Source organism: Orcinus orca, chromosome 13 (assembly GCF_937001465.1).
Source record: "Orcinus orca chromosome 13, mOrcOrc1.1, whole genome shotgun sequence".
Lineage (NCBI taxonomy): Eukaryota > Metazoa > Chordata > Mammalia > Artiodactyla > Delphinidae > Orcinus > Orcinus orca.
This window is the reverse complement of record NC_064571.1, coordinates 33016212-33035606: the sequence shown is the minus strand read 5'-3', so window position 1 is coordinate 33035606 and position 19395 is coordinate 33016212. Positions and strand designations below refer to the sequence as shown.

The following is a 19395-nucleotide window of genomic DNA, read 5'->3' as shown; positions in this document are numbered from 1 at the left end:
TTACAGAAGTATTTGCAAACTCTAATAAACGAATCTATTTTTATCTAGGTAGAGGTGCCTCAGGGTGCTCTGGCTTTTAAAATCAAATAGACAATTATCAGAATGCAAGAGAGCTTACCTTCCAAGAAATATTAGCAGGTTGGAAGTATGTCATTGGGCACATGTTAGCAAGAGGGCAGGAAAAAGGCATATGTAACTAAGCAAGAAGAATCCAGAGAAATGCGTGGCTGGGGGTAGAGATATCATGTCATCATGGGTTTCCCAACCCACCAGGGTAAGAAATTACAGGTACCATGATTTGGACTCTTATAGATGACTCAGAACCTCTGTACAGCGGAAATTCAATCATCCCCTCCCCACGTTACCCTCTCCCCTTCTAAGCAAACCATTAGGTAGTAGAAACTTCTGCTAACAATTTTCCCCTGCTAAAGTTTCTGCTTGAATTAATCACACAGAACACAGCAGAAGCAGCATCAAATTCAATTTATTGGGAAACCATTTACTTAGAGGCATTACATTGTAAAGAGATGTAGAGAGAGATCTGAACATTTTAGAAGACACTGTACAAAAATACTATGTTTCTCTGAATCCTGTAACTTTTTAGCAGTGCTTCTTTTTAAACAGTTCTGACCTTAAATATTGTTTTCAGAAACAAAAAAGGTGGGTCCCCCCCCCACCCCACCACCATTTTTATTTCTCTTTCTAGAACTCTGAATGTATTTGGTGAATTCCAAATTACAGAGTCTTTAAGTTAAATTCTGTACTGGTGCCAAATGGCTTTCTGAATAGTATATGAAGAGGATAAATGTTTCCTTGCATTATAACTTTAGTATGTGCACCCATGTGGTGATAGGAAAGCGTTAGTCAGGGGACAGGAAATAAACAGAACACCTTCTCCTTTGCAATATATGTGGAAAGACATAATTCTAATCTCTCAGGCTAGTATATCGATGTGAGATCTGTCACAGTGATTCCCAGATGATGATGTCTGTGGGGAAATTCAAATGAAATGGGGCAGAGAAGTTTTCCAAGATAAGATTTGCTGAGCAAAGTGGTACGAATGGCCCCCAAAACTCCTTGAACCGCTTTCTAACACAGTTATCAGTTGGACAGTTTTTAGTTCCCAAAATTAAGTCATGACTTCTCATCTTCCAAAACCACCCTAGAAGCTGATGTGGTTCTGTGGGAGAGCAAAATATCTCTTAGGAGAAAACTGGCAAATTTAGTCATGACCAACTCTGGCCACCATGGGAATCAATAATGAAAATGAGCACTAGTTTGACTGAAGCTAGTGCTCTGGGGAAATTTAAATGGAACGTAGTCAAATCAAATTGTGTGCACAGACCTCCAAAAAGCAGCTACCTATAGAATGCAGGGCATCTCGGATGCCTGCAGTGTTAGAGTACATTGTGAGAGCTGTAAAGTACCAAGCAGGGGTACCCACGTGCAGAGTCAGACAGGCTAGAAGGGCATTCCTAACCTATCTAAATTACTTACGTTAAAAGTGAGTTCTTGGTCAAGTCAACTGTAAATCTGCCAACTCAGAGCATATTCTATGACCTTCATGATGAATAGGAAAAATCACACCTAAAATTGCGACAACTTTTAAAAATTTATATAGTCACAAAAATACTATAACATCAAGTTTGAAAGGAGAACTAGTCTCCAGTCCTTCAAAACAAGGCCAGACCTATTCCATCTCTCTCTTTGAACATGAATCTGCTCTACAGGATTGGAAAAGCACCTTTAAAGGATTTTCCCTTGAAGGTCAGATCTCTTAACCTTTCCATTCTTTTTAGAGGAGGTGCAGTATGACCAAGCTGTGAGCAACCACCCTTTGTAACCCTCCAAGCCTGGCGTTCTGGAGAACAAAGACACGCAGTGGGTATGGGGCACGCAGACATCCACATTCCCTCAGGGAATTTTGGTGGTGGCAGCACAAGAAACAAAGCAGTCAAAAGAAGGACAGATTCTAAATAACTGTAAACAGAAGAGAGACATTAAATCTTGTTGGCAGTTAGAGGGTTTTTTTTTTTTTTTGAATATGCGTGTGTTATTGCAGGGAGGGAAAGCATGTATTTTCAGGGTGAACAGTCCTTGTATATGAATATAGCCTTGTACTGTCAGAAAAACATGTTGGAAGCAGTCTGCCTACTAGCAATGAAAGATTTATACTAATTTAACCTCAGTGCCTTGGCCCAGTTCCTTTGGAAGCCAACGGCATGCAGAGCAGATGCCCTGTGACCAGAAAACTCAATAAAGCTAGCCAGCTATTCTTGGGGTAGGTGGGGAGTGATGGGGGGGCGTTGGGCTTAAACCTGGGACCTGGCCTCACAGGGTCAGGGTCTCCCTTATCAAGCATAAGGGTCTTCCTTATCAGGAAGCTTAAGGTAGGGCATTTTGTTCTAATTTCCTCAAATTAAGTCACATCTCTTTTCATTTTGCTTTAGCACATTAAATTAAGCAAGAAGTCAAAACACACTTCTTTTTCTTGCTCTGATGTAGGACTGTGTGCCAGGTTAAGGTTAAGCACACTTTTTGACACTTCCACTAGGAATAACTCCATTTGAGTCTATTTTGAGGCTGCAAATTAATGTCGATTTCAGTAAGAGCTTATATGCTTCAGAAAGAAGGCATCCTCAAAAGTATCTGATGCTTTGGCAACTATCCTCACCAATTCCCTATTAATTTCCAAAGCAACCCAAAGTGCTGAATAATTTAGACTAGGTTTACCCTGGAAATTTTATCTGATGGACAGTGAGGGCCGTGTTTCCTAAAAAAGAATGAAAATCTGAAGACTTAAATTGCAGGCTGGATACTCCTGAGTGTAATATATCATGCGTGACCAGAATTTTACTTTCTCCCAAACTATAAAGAGAAATAACAGTTATAGGGAGTGTCAAAGACATAATTCTTGCCCAAAACTGAAGGTGAAATCTTGGAGTATTGGGAAACCTTCTCGTATAGTTAGCAACTAGAAAGCAAAATACCCTTTACAAGAACTTCAGAAATGTAGCACCAAATGAAATTCACACTCTCAGAGCTGAATCAGGGAATCAGGAGATGTACATCAAACTAGTAATTTCCATGACCTTTTGCTTAGATAATAAAATTAAGCACTGGGTTCTACCATATGCTGTGGAGTTGCATTAAAACCCACGCCTGGCGAATAAGATATTTGATGGGGGACAACACTGGCTAGAGACGCTGGGTCTCTCAAGCCAACAGAGCAATTAAACGAGAGAGATTTCTCCCTGGGCATAAAACTGCCGTTGCCAACATAAAATGTTTAATTAAATTGGCCTGGGTACATTAAAGATTAAATTAGAGGAGGGTAGCTGCAAATCTGTGCTCCCTTTTACAGCTCCATGTCTGGTCATATCAAATGCAGGCTCACAGGGGTTTTACTCTCTATGACCGCAGATGAAGCCGGGGTAGCCATGACTCATTAAAATGTCCTCTGCACGTCTCTCATACGTGTCTGCACTTTCCTTGTGCACAGGTGCTTATGGTCACTCAACAATGTGTTTAAATCCTTTTTGCAAAAGTGGGTTTTCAGATCAGGAAAAGAGCAGCTACTGTAAGTTATTTATTTATAGCTCTGAACATCATGCTCCTGTTTTAACAGATAAAAGTCTTTATTTTCCTGTATGTTTACATAAGAAACTTGTTTACAGACTTGTTTTTTATACAATACTTGTGTAGCAAAGTTCAAATTTCACATTTTTCTGTATAAGATAGCTTCATGTACCTCTGTTTGCTTTGTCTTCTTGGGAGGACAGGATAAAGGTCTGTGGTGAATACACATCCATGTGATGAAGGCGTGTGCGACAGGGCAGGGAATACTCCTAGGGCAAGACTACATCAGAGCGGGAACCAGGAAGATATCTTCCATTCTAGCAACTACCATGCTGCTGCACAGATCAGCATTGTCCAAAGAACCTCTCTCCCCCATCACAGTGAAAGGAAACCCAAGAGAAACAAAATAGTATCTTGTTACAGATTATTTGAAATGGAGGCCATCTGGGATTCATTCTGACTCAAGAAATCCAAGCACATCCAACTCTAGGAACATTACTAGTGGGGAAAAGGAAAAGGCTAATAACTTTGTGCTGGTAAAATTACAGTCTCTTGAGAGGAATAAAAGATGGCTTTGTAATATCTGGAGCGTTTCAGTAAAGGTACCATTTTAAGTATCCATCTAATAGTTTCTCTGTTCTGCCTGGCAGCCTCTAATCTGCTTAATTCAGTACTTTGGGCAATCCTGTCATTTTTATCCCCAAACTCTAAGTTCATGGCTACAGAATCCTGAATCTTACAGACTGAGAAAGCTAAGACTCCTGGAACTATAGACAAATATCGGCATGGGAGACTTTATTTTGGCCGAAGTTCTCTACAATGTGCATCTGTTCAGCTGAATTCATATGCCTCCATACCTCTGGGCTGAGGTCAACCCCAAAAGTCTCCTCCTTCCCCCAGCACTACTGAAGGCAGAACTGTTCCTGACCTGGGCGGTCGGGGGGAGAGGTTGTGTTGCTTTGAATCATTTATCTCAGGAGACCCCGAAAAAAGGATTAGAAACAAAGCTAATATTTCATCTTGAGAAAAACAGGTTCTTTTCCTGGATTTGTTCCCCTATAATTATTAGCAATCCAAGTTCTATAATTCTAATTTGGGAAGAGCCAAGTCCAGTATCAAATGACACTGAACAAAGTGACAACCTCTTTCAGAGGTATTTTAAAACCCCTATCTTTCAATTTTCCAAACCATACTAAAGCCAGGTGAAATCGTATAAGTTCCCTTATTCAGAATATTAAGGAAGTTAAGACTGATTGTTGTCACATTCCATTATAAGGTCCTCTCTGGGAATCTTCAGTGAATTATTCATTCTTCTTACTATCTTCAATAGTAACCACTCTTCAGCTTAGGCGAGTGATTTTGCTTTTTGGAAACATCTAAATGTTATTTAGAACCAAGAGTGGTAGGAAAAGATCAAGAAAGAGAGCATACTACTTTCAGATGCTGAAAGCGATACTACTGAGATAATACAACTGATTTTCTTATATTTTATTATCTTTCTTGATAGTATTGACTATTTCTAAGGAGAGAAGTTTCAAAAATAACATAAATGGTGGCAGCATCATTAGAATAAGTATGTTTCCCAAGTAAAACCAGATGCCTTTGAAGGGAACACTCAGTTAGGTATCACAACTCTGATACGTCTGCTAAAGAAATCATTAATTATAATCACATTCAGAAGTGTCCATTTAAAGCTTATCTTCTCTGAGGGCTGTGCTTTTAAAAACACTGGGACTTGAATTTGGTGATCTAGTTATCTGAATGCTGTAAAGGGAAAAAAATCCAATTTGTGATGTTTTCTGGTACAGGTACTACTTTTGCACAGTTGGAATAAAAGCAAATCAGAAACATATGCTTACAGTTATTTGTCCATTTTTAAATGGCAGGTCCTCGATTATACAGTTTAAAAAAATTGAAATCTTCTGATACTGTTTTGTTGGAATAGGTAGATACGTGTGTAATATTAAAAAAAAGGGAAATCTATGTCCAAAACTCTGTAATGATTTACGGGTCTCTTCAGATAACCAAGAGAGAGAGAGCAACTCGGGTTAGTGAAAGCCCATTGTAATTCTCTAAAATGTAAATACTGCTACAGTAATAGTAAGAGCTACAGAAGATAACTGAAGAACATCAGGATTATATAAATCCTTCATAGTCCTCCTGAAGCATCATAATAAATACTTAGAACCCTAGAATTCTATAACCTTAAAAACCATCTAGTCCAAACCCATCATTGTCAGTAAGGAGCAGCCCTAAGAAGTGAAGCCCCTGCTGAAGCCCCACTAGGCCAGGGACTGGCAAAGGTCAGGACAAGCTCCCAGGTGGCCTGTCCTGCCCGGGTCTCTTCTCCCCACCTGCTTTAGGTCCCACATCTGTGAAATGAAGTGGATGGACTAGAATAATCTCTAAGGTCCCTCTTGTAGCTCAGTCTACAGTTTCAAAGTTCTATCAATTATTAGCATACTATACTCATCTCAAATAAACCCTTTTAGCTCAAGGATGATGCTATAAACTAAAGAGGTCCCTTTTATCAAGTCACTCACATGTCTTCTTTAGCAGAAAAATAGTTCTCTCCTTTGAAGCCCTACTCCTAAAGAATAAACTCAAGATAATTTCATGTCATTATCCCCCTCAGGCTTCCTCCACCCAGTCTCTCTCGTTTCTAGTCTATTCATTTTCATTAACATTCTCCATTAAGCTTTATTGAGCCAAATGACTAGATAATATATCTCAATGTGATTACGGGTAATACATGAAAGGAATAATTTAGAGACACTTACCTAATTTCTAAACTGTACTCTTCGTGGTTTCAATTAAATTGAGAAACTAGATATTTCAATATATTTCTAACATGTATATATGAAAAAAAATCAAACTGGAAAACATAAGCATAAAACATTATTCTTATTTAAAAATAAACATCTCTTTCATTAGTTTATATATTCTTTCTATGTCTGGGAAAAAGAATACCATTTTGATCTTCAGTAATATTCCTGTCCATAAAGGGGCAAACCAAGTCCCATTTTCACTGCTCTCCAATCATGGAGAGCTCTTCGAGGATATCTTTTTTTTTTGTGGTACGCGGGCCTCTCACTGCTGCGGCCTCTCCCGTTGCGGAGCACAGGCTCCGGACGCGCAGGCTCAGCGGCCACGGCTCACGGGCCCAGCCGCTCCGCAGCACGTGGGATCTTCCCGGACCGGGGCACGAACCCGTGTCCCCTGCATTGGCAGGCGGACTCTCAACCACTGCGCCACCAGGGAAGCCCGAGGATATCTTTTTTAACCCTCAGCAGGTAGGTTGTGCCTCCCTCAATTTTGGAAATGACCCATTATCCTAACAGAGGCCTGTACTTAGTGTGTCTAGTTTCAGCTGACACGGAAGTACTTAAAGTCAGAAGGAAGACTGAAAGGTTCCGACTTTTCCTCTGATACCTTTCAAAGGCTGTTCTCACATTGCTGGGGTCAAAGCTTGACCTCCAAGGTACAGGGTTTTGCAGGCGGTTGTTGCTGTTCAGCTTTCTTTTTTTCCCCCTTAAAGAGCAAACGTGAAGAAGAAGAAACAAAAGTGCTAGACAGGGAAATGAGCAAATGGACCTGGAATTTTATTGGTACAAATCTGATCAACTAAGAGGTTCCCTTCTGACCATGAAAATGGCACTCAAGGAAGAGAACCAAATGGGGTTCTCTGTGCCTACCTCTTTCAAAAGGGTGATTTTATAAAACTGCTTTGCATGTAAGGAAAAAAATATACTTCGGTGAGTAAGGACATATACAGAGGGTGACCATGAGTCATGTTGTCACATCAGTGCAGGGGCCTTTATTTATTTTATGAACAATATTCTAAGGTTAGTGAGAAACTATGGTTTGTTTTGTTTTTTTAAATCTAGGATGCCAAGGAAAACCAACTGAACATATTTCATTGGCTGCATCCTTCAATTCAAACATCAGAGAGAAAGAAAGGTAAGTAGCCCAAGTCAAACTGTGCCTAGTGTGTCAGCATACTTATTTCTGATTATCTGAAAATAAACAACATGCTTATTCTACAAAGACAGAGGACCTGCTGAAAGCTTATAGCAACACACAAGTCTACTCAAAATGATTCCATATGTTACACTGTAGGATTGCTGCGTAGTTAGTTATACAAGGGAAAGAGATCAAAACCCTGTACAGACACCTGATATCGGACTTGAAACGCCAAGTGGAAACAGAACTATTCAGCGTCTTCATTTATACACAATTTACAATATTTGATTCAAAATAAAAATCACAAGAAAAATACATCTGTTTCTGCTACAATTCCTTCCCCTCCCCCATCCACCCCCCCATGAAAAGTCTTCTAATAAAAGGTATCATATTACCACCACTGTCTGGTTTTGGTCTAATTCTGAGATCCCGGCTTGGGACAGTTAACACGAAAAGGAATGGCAATACTTGGAATTTATATCATGTACACATTTTATCCAAGGATCTCAAGTACTTGCAGTCATGTCTCCAGATCTGAGAAATCACGGTTCAATGGAAGCCAGAGTGCTGGACGAATGCTGGGCAGGTTGCATGGGGTGTGAAATCCCTTGGCTAAGTCTACGATCAAACAAGGTCAAAGTTGGTTGGCTAGAGCTGGGCTCAATTTCTCTTTCCAAACATACACCATCAGTCAGTTTTACCCTCTCTGAAACCACACACCCATCTCCAGGTTACTACCTCGAGTTAAGACCAACTGAAGAAGCCATGTCCTCGTGATAATGCAGCAGCATAAAAAGCAAAAACAGAGAAACACATTCATCAGCAACTGGCCAAAGGAGATGGGGTTGGGAGGATTGATTTGGGAGGCCATTCCTAGCAAGAATGAGACAAAGGTGTCAATTCACTAGTTTCAGTTACAGTTAAGCTTTTGGTGGAGTCGATTCCAGCAGAGGTGAAGCTCATGGCATCTAGCGTTTGATTTAAGATAATGCTATTGAAGAAGGGTAATGAGAAAACACAGCAAACTAACAGAGAGGAGCTGGCCAAGGAGTATCTGGAGGGCCAAAGTGATTTTCTTTCCTTATCATCTCTATGGGAGAAGGCAAGGGGTAGTAGGAGATTAGGGCTAGAAGCCCCTTATTTGCAGATTTAAAAAAATCATTTTCTTTTAACTCTGTAATGAAAATGTATATTACGGTATGAAGGTTACAGAACTGCATCTGCTACTGGGTCACGGCTACAGGTCTATGAGCTGATCCACCAGCAGTAAAGACCTGGCTAGGTTGGGAAGACTGGACTCAGAGCTCCCACTGCTGTTTCTAGAGTGCCCACCTGGAAGTGGAGAGATAGGAATTCAGTACAAAACACAGAGGGTTAGGGTTTAGATGTGCAGAACAAGCAAAGGAGAAACACAACAAACCAAAACACCCTAGAGAAACAACAATTTACATTTTGCAAACTCTTAGATGTTAATTTTTAAACATATAAATTAGCGATCCACCACCTCCCACCAAACGTTCAAGCACTGTGTGCATACCCTACTGTAGGCAGGAGACCTTGCAAAGAGGATGCTATTTTCAAATGAATATCTATTCTGCCTGAGAACTGCTAGCTGTACACTAACTTCCTGATAACATCAACTCATTTCCCTGTAAAGTAAAAATCCGTAATTTCTGATTTGGGGAGGAATTGGTTATTAAGACTACTGTAATAAAAACATGCTTTAAAAATATATAGATGGGGGGTGGGATAGGGAGGGTGGGAGGGAGATGCAAGAGGGAGGGGATATGGGAATATGTGTATAAGTATAGCTGATTCACTTTGTTATACAGCAGAAACTAACACAACACTGTAAAGCAATTATACTCCAATAAAGATGTTAAAAAAAAAAAACAGCTTTGGGTTTTTGAGTGTAGAAAATAAATAAATAAATAAATGTAAATAACACCTATATATATATATATATATATGTATATATATGTGTGTATATGTGTGTATATATATATATGTGTGTATATATATATATACATATATATATGTATATATATACATATATATATATATATATATATATATATGGTCTTAGGGCAATTCAGTGTTTTACGGCATGGTCAAATGATTTTAAAACAACAAAGAAGAAAAAGCATGCTCCACAAATGTCCAAAAGATGCAAATGATATCAAAGTACCACTGTTAATCTCTTTGGGAAGAATATTTATTACAGATTGTTCTAATCATGATAAGAAATATCCTGTGCGTTGTTTTTTTTTTATATATATATCTTCAGGTTTCCATTGACTGAAGATCACTTTATTTTTAGCTTGACACCTTGTAAAAACCAGCTTTTAGTCAAACTATTACTTTTAGTCAAATATTACTTTTCTTCTCTCTAAATAAACACCATGGTCATGCTTTAAGATACCTATATTAGTACCTTTACCTGTGTCTCCATCTATCTACACTGGTCCAGCCCATAATGATTGTTATTACCCCCAATTTCCTTCATTAAATGTTGATGCTTCCTCCCCCCCACACACCTTGTAGATTAGGTACATTACTATTTTGAAGAGAGCTGATGTCAAACTCTTCTCTTTTCCCCATCCTCTCTTTCTTACCTTGTGGGTTTTTGGTTATCAATACAGGAATAGGGTCAAACTCATCTTCTGCCACCTTGTCCGAGCCCTCAGGGACATCAAAACCTGAGATGAGATTACTATCTTCTGCAGCTTAATACAGAATGCAAGTACACAAGCAGAAACAACAGAGGTAGAGATTAGCAAATGAGAGAATACATAATAGGCACACAGTTCCCAACTGTACAATCACTGTTGTTTTTAAAGATGAAAATGCTTATTTTCCTGAGTTGAAATAAAAGTAGTAAAGCTGGAAAACTTGGGGAAATAGAAAAAACTGCTTCAGAGCTGGCCATGTTAAGACTTCCATAAACGAGAAGGGAGAAGTGTTATAGGAAGAATTCTCCCTGCCTTTATAAGGCCATTAATGTAGTTATTGTGAGATATCTCTTCACCGTCAGTAATTCACAAAGGCACGGGATTTAGTCATTTATCTTCTTTATTGAGCAAACAGAGGCCGGACTAACAATATCCAGAAACACTCAAAAAACAAGGGCAGCGTGGAGATAATCAGTCACCCTTTAAGAAGTAACCAGTGTATACAAGGCAAACAGAATACTTCTGAAAGAACTCACTGCTCTGTGATTGGGAAAAAAGACATTCAAACACTGATGCCCCAGTAATGTTGGGGCAGAAGATCACATGCACTGAGATTTCAAGCTGAAGTTTACTAGAAGTTCTCCATTCTACAAGCAAGTGCTAGCTGAGCACCTATTTTGCAAGTGATGTTTCTCTGTAATTACTCATTGCTGCTGACACACTCCTGTCAGACATAATTAGCTAAATAGGTGACTTCTTTCTACATGCTCTATAAAAACATGGTCATTTTAATGCTATTAAGGGTAAAAACAAAAACTCAGCTATTACCATTGCAAACCAAAGGCTAATTATTTTTTAGTCATCTCAGGGAGACTTCCTTCCTAAATTTCCTTCAGAAAGGACTTACAAGCGGTTCCTTTAATATGTATTTGCTCCTTCCAGAAAACCACGTTCACTATCTAGGCCCAGAAAGTTTAGTGAATGCCTGCCTACGGTAAGCCAGGCATAGTGCCTGTCACTCTCACGAACTACTCACTGAATAGCACTCAATTCAAGCTACCTCTGTCCCTCAGAATTTCAAACCAGTATTAACCCAAGACTAAGAAATGGAAACAGTAGATTAGAAAGAGAAATCCAGTAATTAATCATGACTCAAAGGTTAACTAAAATTCAAAACTTTTACGAGTTCAATCTTTGAGACTGACTTTTGAAGAATGATGCTTTTTTCTTTATTGTAGTGATCACTATCAAAAAACTTTAAATCTGATTTAATGAAACAGTTTTAAGTTCTAAGGCCAACAAATATCTAATTATAGTCAGTTAGTGGACAGTCAACTCAACCCTGAGCTGACTGCCAAGGTATGTAGCTCTGTCTTTAATAGAAAGCATGGAATATCTGCATTCCAGGTGACTGCCAGAAAGCAACATCTCCACAGTCTGTTGTCCCAGCCTTATTCAATATTCTTACTGAGAGGAACTTTAACACAGGGGCTAAGGGTACAAACTCAAGTTTTCCACTTAAGTAGGTGGTTAAAAAACTTCACTAGCAAAGCCTTTTGTCAAGGAAAATTCTCAGGAGTTGCTCAGTTTTTCTCCTCTAAGGATACATGTGGGCCCAAGAAGAGGAAAGCATTTACCTTTATGGGCCGGAGCAGAGATCGCTATGGGGGCAAATTCTTCCAGAAGGTCAGTAGTAGGGTTAGAAAGCAGAGAGCCATCAATCAGGGAATCTTCCCCGGTGAGAGAATCTGAGTCCCGATTAACAGCATCCCAGGTCAGTGATGGCATTAAATGGCACACACAACAATATCACGAGGTTAGGTCTTAGCCTTTAAGTTACTGCGTTTATTGGGTTGGCCAAAAAGTTCGTTCGGGTTTTCCATAAGCGCGTACAAAAACCCGAACGAACTTTTTGGCCAACCCAATACATTATACCTACAAGCCAAGGCGGGAGAAGGAAAACCAAAAGAAACCCGTTAAGCACCCTGTACTTTCATCTAGACAAACATGTATTTCTAAACTTCTCTTAACAGATACATATAAATATGGAAGAATTTTTTTGCTCAGAGGTTGCTGGTTAAGCAAGTAAATGGTTTGGATGTCAATAAAACTTTGGCAACTCAGTTCTCAGCAAATGCCATTTGGGAAAAAGGACTTTGCAACTAAAGAGTTTCACTTAAACTTTCCCTAAACATTCACTGAAAAAAGTTGCTATAAGATGAGGTATCCAAGCTGACAAGAAGGGGGTGGTCCCTGGCTTATTATTAGCAGAATATGGCATGATTAGGCAGTACTTTTTTAGAACTCAACCCAATCCTCATTCAAAATAGAATGATCTTGTCTCTTATTAGTATTCTTTAAATCTGAATTGCTCCTTGGAACACATGATTTTGCTTTTAGTTAAGGAACAGAAGGAAGATTAAATTCAGAGTTCAAGTATTTCAACACATAAATTGTTTTCTGGGAGAGTTTTCTAGGAGAAAGCAGCCAAGTAAGCACAAGGAAAAAGAACCATATTGTCTTCTGTGTCATTTTTTTTTTAACCTGGGTGAGTTTATTCTCATATTTCCTAGACTTCTAATTGTTTCTGTTCCAAGTGAGCAAAGTGGACACTTTTATCAAGGTAATTATGGACTCAATAAAAATGAAGGTTATCAAATCTGTATTTAAGGAAATGTAGTTAAGGAATGGATCCAGGGAAGATTTCAACTTTGCCTACAATTTAATAGCAAATCACCTAGATGTGATTAAAGCTCTGTGCTGGGAATAGAATGTTAACACACATAACATGAGCCCCCATGGACATCACTGACATTGTTAGATCCAAAAGACTGCTCAGTACCCAGGAGGAGTTAAGGGCATCCTTACAACTCGGCAGAGTTCTTTAATTAAGGAAGTAGAGGGAACCTGCCACCAGTGACAAAAATCTTCAATAAAGACAGACTGAAATCAAAGAAAGCCCAGGTATCACTCTACAAAGAACATGGCTCCAAAAAGGTACTCTACTCTTTAGTGAGGAAACACATTGCTCAACATCTAAAGCTGGGGCTGTAGTGCAGAGCACCCATTCCAGGAGGAACTAGCCAGGCTGTGAAATAAGCCCAGGACCATCTGCCGCAGGTGGAAAGCCTGACTCAGAGGGCTCCCCGAACTGACCAGTTCCTGCAGCCCCAGACACTCCTGACTGACCTGTGCGGTTTGAGGTCACAGATTCCGTCTGAGAGGGGAGGCGCTGGGCCGCCGGGGGCTCCAGTCCTGGTATCAGACTCTCAACAGCAACATCAGCTTTTTCTTTTGTAACAGAGCATTAAGAGAGGAGAGGAAAGGGTAAGGGAAAGGTAATCAGAAGGTTCCTTGGATGATTCTGTGAAGGCTTTCTGCTGCATGTCTCTAAAATGCCCATCTCAGGTAAGATGGAAAGCACAGTAAGTTGCTTTCTTTCTGCTGCTTCGAGTGTCTGGGCTTCACTGACAGAGCAGGCACGTGCAAGGTGAACCACGGTGGCTAGTCTCGGTGATTCTCAGTTTTTACAGATAAATGCTGAATGCGAGCTATTCAAGCAGACCTCTTACGTGTCAGAAGACATAGGCTCAAAGGCACCTTAATGTCTTCTGGTAATTGTGCTTTTCTTAAGGGATAAACTTGGGGCCAAACATGCTCTGTGCCTTGCAAAGGCCACTAGTCCACCTCAAATCCCATGCCGTGCTGTAGCTGGAGGTACTCTTTACCATGTGACATGCCCCAGCTGGAGGAACATCTCTCTGAAGGGTCATAGCATTTCTGAGTTCTAGGACTTTGTGCTCCTGTAGTACAGGGGCCCCGGACATTTTATAGGTCTTGCCTGCCTTGCGGCTGGAGCACAAGAAAATGTCAAAGCAAGCAGATCAAGCCCCTGCCCCGGATTCTACTCATAGGGCCTCGACGTGGGGCAAATGTTTTCTCAGTTACTGACACTTGGCACATACGGAGGCCTTCGAAAGAAGAATCTACTAAAGGTGAAGTCCACCTGGAAACCAACTTTTCTCATGAAGCTTTTGTAACGAAATGTGAATTTTTCCACATTCCCCTTAGTTCACAAGAGATTCACTCTAGAAATCTCAGTGTTTCAAGAATAAATAACGGCGCTGTGCTGCTGAAAGGCAGAGATAACACTTCGTTTGGGGCGATAACAAGGGAGATTAAACAGCCCTGGCTTCTGGGTTAGCACAAGGCATCACTCCAACACCAGGAGGCTTCGTGGCATTTCCGCTCCTCAGCAGGGCTATACTCAGTAGGGATCTGTTAACCAGTTAGTTGCCATTTTTGAAACAGACACACATATCATGCATGACTGAAGAAACAGAGATGATGACTTTACCAATTACAGCATCAGAAGTGCTACCAAAAGGATCTGTCATAGGCAAGAGGTCAGGGAGCAGAAGAGAAGTGTCAGGAGATTTGAGTCCCTCGATTAGTTTTTCTAGGTTGGGCAGAGAAGTAAAGAGAAAGCAAAAATGCAATGAGATATTCAAGTAAGCCGACCATTTACCATTTTCTATACAAACACATTTTAGGGGTCAAAATTTTACATATATTCAGCATAAAAATAAATACTGCTAGTATCTTGTTAAAAATAGGCTCTCCAAGTTTAAAAATGATTATTTCCCCAAATGAAGTAGTCACTTTGTAAGGCATTCAAGATGCTGCCCTAAGTTTGTTTTTAAATTTGTGGTATAATTTACACTGAATAAAAGCCACCAATTTTAAGTGTACAATTTGATGTATTTTGACAACTGTACACATAAGCACCACGGAAATAATGAGGTAGAACAGTTCCATCACCCCAAAAAGGACCCTTGTGCCCCTCTCTAGTCAATGCCTTCCTCTTACCCCTAGACGCTGGCAGCAACTCATCTGCTTTCTGTCCTTATAGCTTTGCTTTTTCTACCATTTCCTACATAGTATGTAGTCTTTTCTGATGTCCTTCATTTAGCATAACGTTCCTGAGATTCCTCCATGTTGTGGCATACATCAGTAGTTTGTTTTATTGCTGAGTAGTGTTTCACTGTATGAATGGACCACATTTTGTTGACTCATTCATCAGCTGATGGATATTTGGTTATTTCCAGCTTTTAGCTATTAAAAATAAAGCTTCCATAAACATATGCATATAAGTCTTTGTGTATTCATATCTCTTCCTGGGCTTAGTTTTGAATCTCTCTCTTTTTTTTTTTTTTTTGTCTTGCATTTAGAAATGGTTTATGACTCACCAAGAGAAGCAATGAAACCACACCTAAGTTAACTTTAACAATCATTTATTGTCTGCCAACCGAGAGCTTGTGACACCCCTGCTATACTCTTATTATTAAACTGTCAAATCTCACAAAATTCACCCAAGCCTGCAGATGGATTACTTTTGATGTCTTTTGGCTAAAAAAACAAAAGGACACGAGAAGCCACCAGATTTGTCACACCTGATAACTTAATGTGTGATAACACGGACACATTAAGGATCCTTCCAAGACAACTCTTTAGCCCGATCCATCAACAACTCTACCTGTAACCTATTAAAAGTAGAGCATTAGAATAAAGTTTCTCAAGTAATTAGAAAAAAAAAGCAGAGCATTAACTTGACACAAAGTAATGAATCATAGACTCTTACAGAAAGAAGGGAATTAAGAGCTCATACTTCCTTTTACTTACAAAGAGACTGAGACCACATACATTCTATAATTTGCCCAGTTAAAGGCCTGTCAACAATGTTTTTTCTATCAGAAAAATAAACTGCCTTTAAGATAAAGCTAGAATTAAAATGTCTGAGAAAAAGAAATGCAAAGTTCAAGTATGTGTGTATGACATTTTAATGAATCTGTATTCTTCTAGGCTATCAGGAATCAAGATAAGCAAAGATGAAATAGATATTCACTGAGGGACAGAAACCAAATTTTAGGTGATCTGTAATCTAGGTGATCTATAACGACACAGATGAAACAAAATAATGGATTTTAGCGTCTTGGCAAGATAATTTGCTTTGGTACAGTTAACATACTGCAGAAAAAGCCATTTTTATACGTGAAACCAATTAACCATCTTTGAAATGTATAATATGTGGCTATCTTTGAATTAAATACCAACATGCTACATATCTCATTTATACCTAATTTTTATTGAAGGAAGGAAAGGAGGAAGGAAGCAGCCTCTCATCAGCAGGGAAAAAAAAACAGGGTTCTAACCAAGTATACAAGTGTAATAACATCAGCACTAATCTTGAACTGTACATGACATTATAAGAAAAGATGTTTAAAATATCTTGGACAATTTTCAGCATACTGGCAAAAGTAAGATGGTTTTCCCCAAAAGTCTGATTTTTCATTATTCTGAACACTAGCTTTTGTTTTATTCCCCCCACCCCGAAAGGTTCTCTCACTTAAAAAAAAAAAAAAAAAGTAATGATCTTCTATCACTTTTAGCACTCAGATATTTGCAATCTTGTGAAGCAATGGATAAAAAGTAAAGGCCCCAACATTACTTGTTTTTCATACAGCAGTTTGTCTTGGCCTCTCCAGTGACTGGGTGTGACCCTGGGGCAGTTCCTGAAACAGATCTCCTTATCTGTAAAATACAGACACCTCCCCCTAACCTTTTTGTATTAGTCACTCAAACATCATCTCTAAGCCTTTCTCCACCCTCCCTGCCACATTAGGAACTTTCTGGAACACTGTGCTTTCGCTTCTCCGGCAGCCCTGAAGGCAGGGAAGGTTTCTTCTTAATTTCTGTGTCCCCAGTTCCTGGTTCCTTCTCGTCTCTCTGTCAAATCTCTGCCTTTTGGCTTCACTGGGGAGGTGGGGAGAACAGGGGATCAATGGCAAAAAAGCAGGTCCTTCAACAAGAATCTGATTGTTAAAATTAGCCATTAGCAAAAAGCATGAGGGTAAAAGGGTACATGTGTGCATGCGTGCGTACCTGTGTTGTATCGTAAGATGGAATGGGGTGGGGTTGGGGTAAACTGCCACACTCTTTTCTGCCCAAACCTCGAAGTAACAGGCTGTTCACACAGATAATCTGGATGGTCAGTGCTGCTTAGGAATATTCAAATCTTAGAACTGTGGGAGGGAGGAGCAGGGGTCAGAGTAGCATCAGGCAGAAAAACAGGAGTGAGAGTCCAGGGCCGCTGCATAAGTCACGTCGGCAGCCTGTGCAAAAATGGTTTCTTTCACTCCATGGGCTCTTGCGGCTGTCGGTTACTCAGTACTGACTCCCAGGTGCTATTATAACAACGGTTGTCACTTGCATTTGTAGAGTTCAATGTCAAACATTTTCATTCACTATTCACAAAAAAACCTGGGTTTGGGAATACTGATACAGTTGAGAGTGGACATCAGAAAACGTGAGAATGCGTGACTTGCCCAAAGTCACAGATGGGACATGGTAGAGCCTGGACTTGACTTCAACGTTTCCTCCACATGCTGCCTACAGGGTGTGCTTGGCTCCATAACCAGAGGAGAAAGTGTTTTCACACAGACATGGTCCCATGCACAATGGTCAAGTTATAAAAGATATGTTAACACTGGAAGGAACTTTAGATCTTATCCAATTAGCCTTCTCATTTGCAGATGAGGAAACAGCTCCAGAGAGGTGAAGTAACTTGCCTAAGATCTTACAGCAAGTAAGCCACAGAGCTAGCTAGGACTGGGACCCAGAGCTTTATGTATAGAGATTCAATCTCCTGGTTTAACTAAGGCTTTGATTGCTTTGAAGTGTACAGACTCTTAGAAGATAAATTTTAAGCTATTACTGGTCATTTTTGGTCACTGTAAATGAAGAATGTGAGGACAGATTGTAATGGGAGGGAAAGATTGTAATGGGAGGTACGGGAGGCTGACAGTCTCTAAATCACAGCCTGGAGGCCTCCCAGGTGCATCAAGGTCTGGCTTTGATATCCTTCCTTTTATGAATTCTGGCCTCTCTCTCACATTTTTATAAAAACTCTCTGAGGCCATGTATCATCATGCCGGGGTGGGAAAGAGCAGAGAAGAGGCGGTGAATTTAGGAAACTATGCAGGAAGTGTTCTTTACATCCAAAACCTTGATCAAGTTCTACACGTATGACGAGACTTGTTGCTACATAATGAACAAAGACTTTTTAAATTTTACTTGAATCATGGGAAATGGCTTCTCTGGATGCAAAAACAAAACATATCTTCTAGGACAGTTCATACCTGAAATGTACAAAGACACACACTAATTCTCAATTATACAGAGTGACAGACGAACGAAAACCAGAAATAATTCATAAATTGTATTTTGCAATGATTTAATCCTCCTGAGAAACATTTACTCTTTTACTGTGATGCTATACATTTTCATTTGGGGTCTGCAAAATCCTCCCAAATGAATAAGCAACATGAAAGAGTCAAAGGGCCTGAGTTTAAGTTAGTTAAACTAACTTTTCTAAGCATCAGTTTCTCACCTGTAAACAGAGGATAGGAACTACTTTAAAGGGCTTTTAGGATTAAATGGGCATAGTTATCAGAATTAATGTGTGTACATGTGCATATAAATTGAAGTACTTAGGCCATAAAAGAGGATTAACATCTCCTTTAAGTAAGAGGACTAGATAGGTCAGCCGGCCACGGATGCTTGAGACTAGGTAGTGAAGGCAGGTGAAGTTCTAGATTTTACTCAAATGCCTTGGTATGAGAACAGAATAAGCAAAATTCCTTGAATAAAGTGAAGTGGGAGGTGGAGGCAGCATGGTCTAGTAGAGGAAGAAAAGGTACTGAAAGCCAGGGGACCTGGGTTCTGCACTAAGTCTATGCGGCACTTTGGGCAAATCACTGTTTCTCTCTGGATCTAAGTTTTCTTATTGATAAAATGAAGATAAATGTAAAGGTGCTGTCCACCTCTAAAAGTTCAATCATCCAGTGTGAGGGGAAAAACAGGAAGTACGAACTGGCGGCTTAGAAGATGGACTGCTTAGCGATGACACTGGAACTCTGAACTGGTACTGATGGCAGGGAAGAACACCTGGAGGGCTCCTCAGTGACATGGGCAGGAGCTAAAATGCGTGGCCTCAAGGTGACAGGTTTTGGGAAATGCAGAGAGCTGTTCAACGTGCAAAACTCAGCCCAGACATGAGTGGCCAGGAGAACAGGGTGACGAGGTGGGGGAATATCGAAGCTTGCTTCTTATTTGAAAAAAG

General features: G+C 39.9%; 1 protein-coding gene across 19 annotated transcripts in view; it reads right to left on the bottom strand.

Annotated features, from left to right (window-relative positions):
* The window catches only part of AAK1 (AP2 associated kinase 1), a 174856-nt gene that overhangs the window by 7814 nt on the left and 147647 nt on the right, over positions 1–19395 (bottom strand). For 7 of the 19 annotated variants that reach the window (XM_049696387.1, XM_033400419.2, XM_049696386.1 and 4 more), the window contains 4 exons: positions 14572–14673; positions 13404–13505; positions 11852–11962; positions 10158–10268 (listed from right to left, as the gene is read on the bottom strand). The exons of 3 other annotated variants lie outside the window; for them this stretch is intronic. In XM_049696387.1, the coding sequence (XP_049552344.1) occupies positions 10158–10268; positions 11852–11962; positions 13404–13505; positions 14572–14673 (426 nt within the window). Of the gene's footprint in view, positions 1–468; positions 8875–10157; positions 10269–11851; positions 11963–13403; positions 13506–14571; positions 14674–19395 lie in introns of those variants that run through there. 9 more of the 19 variants (XM_033400426.2, XM_004277026.4, XM_049696399.1 and 6 more) reach the window with 6 other exon arrangements.